Genomic DNA, 12,694 nt, shown 5'->3' on the forward strand with positions numbered 1-12,694 from the left:
TATCAGGCATGCACACGGCGGCCAAACCAATATCACACCTGTCCAAAACCTGACATCGTAACACACTATAGTGGTATAAAAGGTGAACTAAATAATGAAAAATGTTATTACTAATTATAGTAAGTGTGCTGTATGGAACACATTACATCAACTCTATTATCTTTTTATTAATATTATTATTAGTAGTAGTAGAAGTAGTAGCTGTAGCTTGGCTCAGCTTGTAGTCTCGAGTTATTTTCCTCACATTCAACACAAAAATGCTTGACTTAGCAGGTTGATTGCACTACCTGTCCTCCCTGAGCTGAGGTGAGGCCGGCCTGCTGTATCTGAACAGGAAGCTGCAGTTTAAAGTGCTGTGGTAAAGATGTGCCACTCTGCTGAGCCTGCAGCTGGGCCAAAACCTAAAGCACCCATAAAGAAGAAACACAAATGTAATAAAAAAAAGCTGAAGAAGAGAATACGAAAAATTGGTAACAGAAAGCATGGGTCAGACCCAACATAAAATGACAGAATTTGGTTTAATCAAGTATATCCATGTCTTATGTTGACCATAAACATACTGTAAAATCTTGAGGTTCTCGTTTGAGAATGGTGGAACTTTGCAATAACAATCGAAATCTGTTTGTAATCGTACCTGAACCTGCTGCTGCAGTCCAGACATGATGATTTGGGGGGTTTGCTGCAATTGCACCTGTGGAGTTCCTCCCTGCGTCGTTACCTGTAGCGAGGTGGGAGATTGAATGGGCATGTGGGCCTGCGTCTGAGGGGGTAACTGGCCTTGAGGGGTGGATGCAGACGGGGTGCTGGTAGTAGCCAGAGTTGCTGCCGCCGGTTGCACTGGGGCGGCTGCCTGCTGAGCGGGCTGAGCCGGTGTTTTTGTGGAGTCAGAGTTGGGTTGGCAAGAGGGTGTGGTGCCTGTGGAGATTTTCAAGTTGATCACAAAGTGTGAGAACCCAAACTGACCATCCAAATGTGTTTCCAGTCATACCTGTGCTTGGTGTGGGCGTGGCCACTGCAGATGGGGGTGTGAATAAGAAGCGTTGCATCTGGCCGTTGGGCAGTGTCGCCTGCATGAGCTGCTGGCCGGGACCCGGAATGACCGTGACTCCATGAGGTATGACCTGAAGCTGGCCGGTGGTCTGACCTTGACCTTGAATCATCACTGTCACAGCCTGGTGGGAGCCACCAACCCCTGAGCCAGCCTGCTGCTTCTGTAGGGAGCGTTACAATTTAATAACAATTGAATCTCATACCCGTCTTGATAATTCAGACGTTAATTCTCATATTGCCTTTCACTTTTAGTTGCCTCTGTCCAGAAGTGTCATAAGTACTCATGTTCATTACTCAAGTTCGTAATAGTATTCATATCAATGAAGTTATCACTTCACTATGTTAGGAGGAATGCTCACTAACCTGTGTTAGCTGAGCGATCTGCGCGATCGTGAGTTTAACTTGGCCGGATGTCGTTCCAGCTGTCACAGAGGTGGCTGGGCTCTGGCCAGTAACCGTGGCAACCGGGCTGGCTCCAGTAACTGAGGTGGACACTGTCTGGCCTTGTAAGATCTGACTTACCACTTGCTGGCCAGCCTGACCTACAAAGCAACAGGTGGCACCTTTTTAATTACTGCACTGCAAATACAATGATAATATACAATATATACAGATATTTTCTAAATGAAAAGACGCTTCAAACATCAAATTACCTTGTTGGACCACAAGCGGTGTTCTGAGTATCGTTTTTCCCATAGGTCCTCTCTGCTGGATTGGTGTTCGAATCGTTGCCATCCCAGGCCGGCTCTGACAACCAGGAAAAAAAAATATTCGGTAACTAACAAAACAATGATTTGAGAACAGACAGGTTTGTTGAAACGGCGAGGGTAAGGGGATCACGGAATAAACAAATCAACAATAAAATACCAATAATGTGACCATACACTGTGGTTGAACCTTCTAATAAACATTACACACAGGCTACAAAATATGAATTTTGAAAGTGAAGCGTGGTGTACCGGCTGTTGGGTGCCTGGAATATTGGGCCTGATATTCACAGGGGTAGTGCGAGGCAATTTGATAAAGGTCTGCGCGCCACCCGTTGTTCCGGAAGGGATGATACCCAACACCTTCTGCTGCACAGCACCTGATTTGGGGGGCATAAAAAATGACACAAAAGGTCAGAGGCTGTGGAAATCAAAAGAGCAACACCACAACATTACATCTATTGCAAAAAACGCATAAGCACTTCTTAAATGTAAAGAATTAATAATGTTGAAGCAAGAATGTTGTGAGGCACTGACATTTAGCTATAACAATTAACTCGAGCATCGATTGAATTTGATTAATGAATTATCAATCATCCAGGTTATGGTAATCTGCAAACTCAGAACTCAAGAAGGCTTCTGGGTTAAAAGTAAAGAACTTTCAACAAACTTGAATCAAACCTTGAAACAGCCTTTGAGGATCAATTGTATTTTTTCCCGTGTCCCATAGGAACAACATATTGGCAATAGCGTTTATGAGGGGGACACCCATAAACAATTAAGATTAATTTTCAATAAACACTCCAATGTCCTCATACCGGCTATACTAAAGATGAAAAGGAACTAAAAGATAAATCCTAATTGACTTATACAGCAGATCCCCCACCAACCTATACTTGTAAAGGACATCAAACCAGGAATCATTCAACCTTTTGCTGCACCGCTTGGGAAAAGGCTGCCCCATTTTCTGCTATTCAGCACACTTCCAATGACTAGGAAATATTCACAGTCTGAATATGCCCCCATACAATACAATACTGTAAAGCAGTGGCTGCATGCTACAAGGTAGAACTTGTGCGGAGTTTGTGCATTGACATGGCTCAATACATTATTTGTGGGCTTCTCTCTTTGCAAGATGGCCAACTTTTGATCACAGCAATGGTAAATATTAGTGGAGTAGGTCAACAAAATCTTCAAAGACTTGCTGAAAGCTTACTTGGGTTCCCCCCAACATATCTGAGCCCCCTCATAAATTATTCACAACTTTTTCACCTTCGTCCGACAAAGGCATCGTTTCATATTTGCCGTGCGAAACTGATGGCTCAGAAAGAAATCAGACGAGTAACACTTCTTTCTTTCCCTCAGATCCTGCGGAGTGTTTTTTTTTCTGAACCACAACCAGGCAGGTAAACCTTTACATCAAGCGTTTCCCTCTTCAAACAGGGACCTTAAACCTGGTTGTAAGACACGGGGAGTCTCTCCTCTGGTGACAGACATCAAACACAAATTTCTATGGACTGGCTGTTTAAGGAGCTTGATGAGTCGGGACTCCGAGGAGCGGAGAAGTGGACTTTTACTCCAAAAGATGAAGGGGGGAAAACAAGAAAAGTGAAATCCCGCAATAGAGAGCTACCTGTCTGGGAAGTAGACCTCAGGGTAAACTTGTTTTCCTGCCTAACTTCCTTAAGCCCTTCCAAAACAAACAGTGCACCCCGCAGTCATGCTGGATAAATAGACATGTCCATTAAATGGTCACACTCCACCTGAAATTGAGATTTCTCCTTGAGGGTTACTTCAAAAAGGTAAGAAAAGTCACTTTCATTTTCTTGTATGAAGATTGCAATGTTTTATCAACACAGGTTTCCAATACAGTCGTTAAAATGCATCTACTTTGAACCTCTACTAGTAAAGCTTTCAGCTTGTGGAAATATTTGACTCAGATATTGCAATAAACCCAATTAGGTGCTCCTTTTAAATGAGCAAACATCCATCCATCAGTAAATGCCCATGCCACAATACAACAGACGTAAGAAGAGATCAATTCGAGTTTTGTTTAAAAGATCCAGACTAAACAAGTGTACCATTCCTAAATAATCAAACTAAAATAGCTAACTCGCATGATATTACCGTACTGCCAGGGCCAACCAGACATGATGACTACCAATGCCAAAGCAAACTGGTGACTCAATGGGCGGTCTGACTCTTAAGGGAACTCCACAATGGCGTTGGTGTGCACAACACAGTGAATGAATAGCAACATTACAAATCTTTGAATTTTGCCACGACTTACACATTAAAAAAACAAAACACACATTTCACCCCTCCGTCTGCTTCTTAGGTGTGAGGTAATAAAAGCTGGTGTACCTCCTTGCGACGTTGCCATGTTGACTGTGATGAGCTTGCTGTTGGCTGGAAGAGGCAGCTTGGTGGTGACTACCTTCCCACCCACCGTGGTTCCTGTAATGTGAAATGTGTGCCCACCAGTCGTGGTCACAGTGGTCTCTGTGTAAGCAGACATAAAAATCAGCTAACATAATATTGTAACGACTACACTCATGACTCCAATAGTAACACTATATGTAAAAAACTTCAAATGTCACATTTTTAACATCCACAATAATGAAGTAAAGCATTAAAAAGATTTATTCAGTCAGCAATATATTGATAATTCCTCTTAGATTTAATAAGCATTTAGAAGCCCTTTGTCTATAATCTGAATAACCTGGATATTATATAGACTCATCGTCATAACGTTAATTTCTTTATCAGTCTAACAACCAAACTATTGTGTCACTTTCTACCAAGTTAAAACGTTTTTAATTCTTTCAATGCAGTACCTGGTGAGTTTTGACTCTGCTTGATCCATGTGGCAAACGACTGCTGGAAGTTCTTGGTCTGCTGATATTTGACAGGCGTGCCCATCTTTGAGGACAGCACCACCTTGGCGCTCTGACTTCCCTGGCCGGACAGTGAAGCCACCATGACCTTAGGGGTCACGGCGGGTGTCGTCGGAGTTCCTGTTGGAGTGACCGTGACTGAGCCCGGTTTCTGCTCCTGACGTTTCTGCATGCAGAAAATTGAGTATGACGAGAAGAAGAGAACAGGACGATGAGTTGATTAAAACCAACGTAAAATGAAAAACAATTATCTGCCTAGAATACGGTCATCTTAGATGACTGGATGAATCCAATCGATCTCCTGGGTTCGCTCAGTGGAACACAATAACGATATTATTATCCCTCTCACCTTGGCTTGTTCAGCTGCCTGAGCCTTCTCTTTCTCAACCCTAGGTAAAAGAAAGGACCAAAGACCATTTGTGATTTTCTAGAGAGTTGTTGAGTTTCACAGCATTTATTACACAAGTGACACAATGCAATGTTATTCTAACCTCTCAGAGAAAGCTCTGATCTCCCAGAGGTCTAGCTCCTCCTCCGCAACCCAAGTCTCGATCACCACGGGACCCGTCTGCTTGGGAGGTTCGGGTTTCTTGGGACGCAAGGCGCTGGAGCGCAGCCCTTTCCGCTGCGGCGTGTGTGTTTCTGTAATTGTGGACACATCAAAAGTTGTTTGGGTTTAACGGATGATTAATTATGGAAATATATATTTTTTTTACATCTCAAACTAGTCAATAAAGATTGCCTGGAATATATGTGCATGCGGTATTTACCTTTAGGGGTCTCAGGTGCTCCCAGGGGGCAGATAATTTTGCGGATGCAGTACTCCGACCGTATGCCATAAGGTCCCACGTCACGCCGTTTGATGATCTCCGTGGTGGTGATTTCTGTGTCTGACGTCTCTGTGGTAATGAGTGGGGATAGGGCTGGGTTGGTATGACGATGAGGAGGAGAGCCCGAAAAATCGAGGAAATGTTCTCCAACATAACACCTGTGTCAGCCACAGGAGATGGATGTTTGTATTTCATTCTGTGTGTTTTTGTCTCAACGTAAGAATGCAAGATGCAAAACTGTACATTTATACACAAACAAACCTCATTTCTGGCTTTCTGGCAATGGTAAAAATCTGAATGAAAATCTCAAAATATCATACGGCAGTATCATTAAGAACACATCACCTAACATTTGGGCGCTCCCAGAAAGAAACCTAACTGTCAGTTGGGGGTGAGGGATAGCGTTACCTGTTCGTGTAGTACCGACGGCCGCTGATGGCTTCACGGCCATGTCGTCCCATCTCAAACAGGCCCAGAGCAGCCGAAGCATCAGACTCACACCGGCCAAAGTGTTCACTGTTTGCAAGCGATACCTGCATACACATAGGCAAGTATTAATCATTGGTAACAGACCTATGCACTTATTACACTTCAAGGGGCGACCCAAATATATTCTTTGCAATAATATGTTCGATGTGCCTTCACAAGTCTAAACATGGTATTCTGATTAATTTTGCATTTGTGGAATGTGAGTTAAGCAACAAAATCCACCTGTTTTTAGCTAGCACAGAGGGCTGAAAATGACATCACAGTTGCTCAGGGATCAGATCACGACCAATCATGGCTCAGCTTCAATTATTTACAATTTATTTTGTGCTCTCAAAGAATAAAATTAAATGTTCCAAAGCGCGACATAACTTACCTCCAGGTGATGCCAAATGTGGGTCTGGGGGAAGGATACGGCCAAATATCCTGGGCCGGCTTGGCGTTATAGTTAAAGACGGCCACCTCACGGAATCCTCCCCGCCTTGCCAGCACCTTCAAGTTGTCATGCGGCAACACAAAAATGCTCTTGCGGTTGCTCTTGGTGACAAACTTGCGATAAGAAGGAAGCGCAGTATCCGAGCGCACCTTCTTGGTGCGGCAGAATTTGCGGAGGCGTATTCGGCCCTTGGTGGAGTCTTCCTGGAAAATGTCTACAGAAGTTGTACCGCTGGTGTCAGTTGTTGATTTACTGAGCGAAAGGGTTGCGTCCGTTTGTTGTGCCAATGTGTCACTCTGGCTGTCTTCTGACGGACAAGAGGACGAGATTTTGGTCACGGTTGTTTTGGTCATGGAAGTGAGGGTGGACACTGCGCTTTCTGTCGTTACAATCGGCAGTGTCGTCACTCTGGAAGCCACCGTCGTGGTGGTTGTGGAGGAGGTTGTTACGTCAGTCAAGAGCGTCTTCAATTGTGTTGCTGTCTCTCGCTCACTGTTCTCAGCAAACTCGTCACTTAAACTGGACTCTTCTGCGGACGGTATAGGTGAAGGCGCCATTCTGATGATCTTGACAACGGGGGTGAATTTAGTGCCTAACGAGCTGTTATGTTGCAGACAACTCGGAGCATGAGCTTCACACGGCTCTCTGTTATTTTCCAACTTGGATATCTTCAGAGGAGGTTTGTAATCTTGATCCGGTGTTGTGATGTTGGTCTCAAATGTTTCCGCAGGGGTCGGCTTCTTTTCGACAGCACGTATACTTTTGTTCATGAGAGCCAAGTCTCCATTTACCAAAGGCTTTTGTTCTGTGCTTATCTTCTGTGAAATAGCGTCATCTTCTACTTGACCAATGCTGTTCACCTTGGTTTTGTTAGTCAGCACGCCATTATTTGGACTTACCACAGAGTTACTCAACCTGACATCACCCCTTAAACCATCCTTACCATTGATATGAGGGAGAGGAGAAACTGAAATGGGAGAACTGGAGCTTTCAGCATCTTTCATATTTTCCTGGTTTTCGTCAGGCCCCATGCCGTTAGTCTCTGCGGCTAGCTCCACTGAGCTTAATGTCTCTTGACTTTGCTGGGATGGATTTGGAAGAGAGGTATTCTCACTGTTTATTTGCTCAACACCTTTTGTAGGTGTCCTGACTGAGTCTTTCGTTCTACTCGAGTCCTCGTTCGCAGGCGCTATATTTTCAAGCCCATCATTGGTCGCGTCTAAACATGCAAGGTCTGTTTGTTGCTCTGAAGAGCAATCTTTTGGCCCCAAAGTCCTTTCTGTGGATTCAACGTTCAATTCTTCAGACGTGGTGGACTGGTTTGGTGGTGAAGATGAATCTCTTTCTGTATCTGAACAGCAACTGTTTTTGGGTGTTGAATTGGGAACAGAAGAAAGGCGACCATCTACGTCTTCTGTAGTTTTCGAGACTACAGCCTGACCGTCAACTTGAACTCCTCCAACATCTACAGAGCCATGGGTTTGGATTGTGCAAGACTTATTATGCTCCTCTTTCACAGGTTTGCCCTCTTTGAGTTGTGACTGAGCCAGAGTCTGGGGCTTAAGTGGCGATCGCGGTCGTACAGGAGTGCCCAGTGGTGGTGGTGTTGAGGAGGGGGGTGAAAGAGGCGGAGTGGTCTTGGGTTTGGATGCAGACACATGTTGCTTCGTCTTCTCTTCCATTGCGTGCTGCTTCACTCGCCGCTCCAGAAGGCTGTCAAGTTTGGAGCACTTGACCTTCTTTTTGTATGCAATGCGGGTGAGGAAGCCCTTACTGACATCGACTACATCGTAGTTAAAAGGACGAATGGGGTCATCTGGAAGCTCCTCCTTCACAGACTCCTCCTTAATACTGGACGCTGCAGGAAAAAAGAAGGGGGAAATCTTAGAACACTTCCAACACTCAGTGCTAAGTGGTTCTACACTTTGTGAAGTCTAAAAAAAATAAAAGCCAAGACATTGAAATAATAGTTTTCTAAATGAACATAGATGACCAGAAAAAAATTACAAACACTTGAATTGTTACGTTCGTACTTTGCTCATCATCTGATTTTAACTTTGCGGAATCCAATTCCATCTTGGCTTGTGAAGTCTCAACAGGCAGTTCCACAGATGTTTCCATTTCACACACGGCTTGCGTCTTATCCTCTTCAATCTTTTCACTAGACTCCATTACTTCATCCAGCACCTGATTGTCTTGGGCAGGTTCGGAGGGAGAAGATGTTTCTTTATCTGCTTTATTGCTGCTCAAGCCAGAGACTACTTGAGCTTCAGGTGCATGGACACTGGGTCGTCGACTCAAGTCCAAAAGGGTGCACTTTAGGCCAAGTTTAGCATCTTTGGAAAAGAAACAGGCGGTACATTAAAGTACATTCAAAACAAAATAAAACTAATGTCAACCTAAATGGTTATCACTGATTGCAGTCCACATTTTAATGTAATATGTATGTGTATATTCATATAGAAGCCATTATAAAAAACAAAAAGTTCAAAGTTGAAAGTGAGCTGTGAAGAGAAATTGCAAGGAAGAATCAACCAAGTAGTGATTTCATGAGTTGGTTCTATCAGCACGGATTTTGGTTAACCAGGCTGCTTTGCAGTATCCAACGGCATTTTGCCACTACACAAAACAAGCTTAATTGTTTTTGGGTTTTCCGCTGACAGTGGAAAAATGAAATATATATACAAGCCACTTCCACACAACAATGTGAAAGACACAACCAACAACATAAATGTATTTACGTCCCAGCATGTGGCTTTAGATCACATTAAGAAGGCAAAATTGCAGAAGAAATAAATACTGCGGTGTTAAGTGTTAATGCACAGTCACAGCAGGATCCGGCATAAATGGTGACTAGTATGGCACTGTGGGGCCATCAAGAACCTAAGAGATACTGGCCCAACCAAGCTGTTAAAATAATTAATAAATACAATGAAATCAACACATTCTTGTTCTGCACTCCAAGTGTTTTTCTATTAATATGGTATTTTATTGTAGTATATTTGATATAGTATGTTTTTATACTGCATGCAAATGTTATAGCGTTACATGGATGATGAATCTGCCTCACTTACAAGAAACTCTACCTTGCACTACCTCTTTTGCCAGTGAAAACGCACCAATTGGGAGTATAGAAGTCGTGAGCCGAGTAGGTACTGTGCAGTGTGAAATTGGTACATGGAATATAACAAAGCCAAATAAACCTTGGCCCTAAAACCAAGGTAAAATAATTGAAACACGCCCTCGTCAATCTTTTTTTTCTCCAAACCTTCAAGCTCTTTGCGGTAGTTGGCATTGGTGTTGCCAGGAAGTCTTGGGAGAAATCTCTGGACATAGGTCTTACTGATCCAACTCCAGCCACCGTAGCCAGTAACACGATACTCCTCTCCTTTCTGTTTCCACACCTACGAGGAGGACAGAAAGAGGAGGAATGAGGAGCAGCAGACAGTGTCAAGGAAGGGTCAACAGCGAAGTTAAAAAAACGCGTGGAATGAATGGAAAAAGACAGCAGGAGAGCGGGAAGAAGGATGTTTGGTTGCTGACCACCAATTGCGAAGGGTGCAAGCGCAAGCTCAACTAACAGTGATGGTCAGATAGCAACAAGAATGTACAGTACATACACCACATTTAAGAGGTTTCAGTTGAACCAAAATAATTATATTGCGCATGAGAGTCAAGTCCAGCGGACCTAACAATAACAAAATGGTATAAAATCCGTGCAGGTTCCAGTAAACGTGACCTACCTGGTGTTTAATTGGAAAAGTGTATTTGACCCAAGTGGCCTGTTGCATTGTCTCCTCTTCCTCCAGCTTCCTCTCCCTTTTCTTTATTTTCTCCTTCTCCTCACGCTCCATGGAAGTCATGCGGTTTAACCTTAAAAATGTTCATTTGTACATGTAAGTAAGCCATTTAACGCAATATAAACACGCTGATAAAAAGTATATTGGTTGATGTGAACTCAGTTTCAAACCCTGTGACAATTTACTGAGCGTAAAACTCTACACAGGACACTTCGGTGGGTACGTCGCAACAATGTAATGACAGTCACTAAAAGCTATTAAACTCAGATGAATACTATGACTTTTTTTCTTATGTGAAAAGGAGGCTCTTTGAGGGAGGTATTCATTTTTCTTAAATAGATTGGCGGGCAATTAACTATTTAAAAGGTGGATTTTCTTTCTATTGCTGTGTAACAAACAGCATTCTTCAAAACATTTTGAGTAATGGGCATATTTTTAGTCATGTCGCTTGGCATACTGGTTTTACCCATCGCTCTTTGATGCTGATTGCTCAGACTCTCATTTTCAGGTATCAACTCTGAAATTTTGGCTTCTTTAAAAGGAGCGTTTTGTTGAACCAGTGGTCACTGAGAGGCATAAGTGGGTGGTACTAGTAGTGCACCTGCAGTCTAAATATTATTTCTTGCGGCGAGGGTGAGCCTTTTGATTTGATCTGGTCAGGATCGCCACTGCATGCTGAAATGGTCGGACTGACTACACACTTCCTTTGTTCATGCACTGAATGCTTGGTTCAAAATATCAACGTTTTTAACTGCAGGACAGCTTTGGTGTTTTTTTTTTTTATTTTAACTGAAACTCTAAATGTGTTGCAGTTTTTATGAAATTATACCAGTGCGCATATATACATGATACATATTTTTTTTTCTCTGAGCATATGTCAATCTATTTTTGTGCAAGACATGCGCATGTAAAAAAAAAAATGGTGATTAGTCTGCTTTGTGTACCTGGTGTGGCCAAGTGAGTCCTTCCAGACTGGCATGGTTGCCACCGGCTTGATGGCACATTCCATGATGGCCAGAGCCAGGGCAAACTCTCTGGCCTTACTGCACATTTGTACTGCTTTGATCCAGTTGGTCCTACAAAACAGTTTCCAAACACCTTCCTTTACATTTGTGTTGTTTTTGGTTTCCACGCAAACAGCAGCAGCTCCAAATAAGTATGGAGTAAGTTGCTACATGCTGATGCTACGCTTGGATCCATACCTGTGTGAGGCCCAGTTATGGTGCATGAATGGAGATGGAACATTGTTCTCCAGTTGGATGATGGTGAGCCTTATCGTAGAGACGGTGATGAGCTTGGAGCCGTGGATGGACCCATTCCATTTAAATTCCCCTGCTGGAGTCATGCAGAACTTGTGGGAGAGGTGCCGCCTTTTGTCGTGATCCTAGTGATTGACGTGGAATGAAATAATAAGAGAAGCTACACCAATGTCTAAGTTGTGTTCTGCGAGTACAAAGTGCTACTTGCCTCTCTGTGCTGGTGCTTGTTGAGGGCCAGTGTGTTTGTGCTGTACTGGTTATGATAGACACGATATTTGCCCTCCTGGCCGAGCTTGAAGAATTGGCAAAGTGTGCCTTTCATCACCACATCCTTGCTGCGTGTACTGACACGGGTGACATCACCTTGTGCGTTCACTAGTAGAATCTAGAGAGAGGGGCAAGACATATTTTGAGGTTGGTAAAAGTTTGATATAATGAATGACATTGACGCAGCATGCTTGAAATCATGTACAGTTGTTTCATTCTCGCTTTATATTACCGTCTTTACCCTACATTTCTCTATTGTCGTCTTTAAATCGTTTGTGCAGATATAAGGGTTGGGAATCTTGAGCAAAAGGCCAAATAGAGACTCGTGTATCTAGATACACGGATTGCAATTTGATTAAAAAACGCTACCTTTTTAGGCTTAGTCATGTCCAAAGTTTTTTTTTTTTTTTTACAACACTGTTTTATGCAGCCCCTCTAGTCTAAACACAATTGCATTTGTGCAACATGAATTTAGCATGAAAATCCATCTCAGGGGTGGCCATTTTGCCACCTTCTTTCAATTGGAAATTGCATCACAGTGCCTAGGGTCCAGCTTGCCAACGTCACATGACCAAACCCAGAAAAAAATTTGAACAGTGATTCCTCAATAGCAAATAATAATCTGGAAAAAATATTTTGCAACACAAAATAGAATAATCAATTTGAAAAATATTCTATTGAGTGTCATGCATGTCTCACCTCTTTTCCTTCCTTGAAGCCCCTGTTGGCTTCATGAAGGGCAGCAGCCACCTGCTGGCTTTTCAGCTGGCTCAACTTGCTCTCTGGGTTCCTCAAGCGGGTCACCATACGAGTTGCAGAGGACTTCTTTCCACCAAGAAACTCACCGTTGGTGGAATCTTTTCCATCTCCTGTGCAACGTCAGTTTTAGTCAGACACATATAGCATGCAATTCACATCAAGATGAGACAACATTTTTCCTAACCCTCATATCAGATCAGATC

General features: G+C 43.1%; 1 protein-coding gene across 4 annotated transcripts in view; it reads right to left on the reverse strand.

Moving 5' to 3' along the window:
- LOC148332433 (nucleosome-remodeling factor subunit BPTF-like) overlaps window positions 1-12,694 on the reverse strand; it is a 30,984-nt gene that overhangs the window by 10,755 nt on the left and 7,535 nt on the right. For 2 of the 4 annotated variants that reach the window (XM_088302522.1, XM_088302524.1), the window contains exons 7-26: window positions 12,432-12,601; window positions 11,674-11,850; window positions 11,409-11,590; window positions 11,151-11,282; window positions 10,150-10,279; window positions 9,675-9,810; window positions 8,440-8,742; window positions 6,347-8,264; window positions 5,893-6,017; window positions 5,425-5,577; window positions 5,146-5,296; window positions 5,004-5,043; window positions 4,595-4,820; window positions 4,122-4,259; window positions 2,010-2,137; window positions 1,704-1,797; window positions 1,414-1,592; window positions 989-1,211; window positions 635-915; window positions 288-401 (exon numbers count right to left, since the gene is read on the reverse strand). In XM_088302522.1, the coding sequence (XP_088158648.1) occupies window positions 288-401; window positions 635-915; window positions 989-1,211; window positions 1,414-1,592; window positions 1,704-1,797; window positions 2,010-2,137; window positions 4,122-4,259; window positions 4,595-4,820; window positions 5,004-5,043; window positions 5,146-5,296; window positions 5,425-5,577; window positions 5,893-6,017; window positions 6,347-8,264; window positions 8,440-8,742; window positions 9,675-9,810; window positions 10,150-10,279; window positions 11,151-11,282; window positions 11,409-11,590; window positions 11,674-11,850; window positions 12,432-12,601 (5,000 nt within the window). The remainder of the gene's footprint in view (window positions 1-287; window positions 402-634; window positions 916-988; window positions 1,212-1,413; window positions 1,593-1,703; window positions 1,798-2,009; window positions 2,138-4,121; window positions 4,260-4,594; window positions 4,821-5,003; window positions 5,044-5,145; window positions 5,297-5,424; window positions 5,578-5,892; window positions 6,018-6,346; window positions 8,265-8,439; window positions 8,743-9,674; window positions 9,811-10,149; window positions 10,280-11,150; window positions 11,283-11,408; window positions 11,591-11,673; window positions 11,851-12,431; window positions 12,602-12,694) is intronic. The other 2 variants (XM_088302526.1, XM_088302523.1) reach the window with 2 other exon arrangements.

The sequence above is a fragment of the Idiotropiscis lumnitzeri genome, chromosome 8, assembly GCF_059441095.1.
Source record: "Idiotropiscis lumnitzeri isolate Australia: NSW breed Sydney's pygmy pipehorse chromosome 8, RoL_Ilum_1.0, whole genome shotgun sequence".
Classification (NCBI taxonomy): domain Eukaryota; kingdom Metazoa; phylum Chordata; class Actinopteri; order Syngnathiformes; family Syngnathidae; genus Idiotropiscis; species Idiotropiscis lumnitzeri.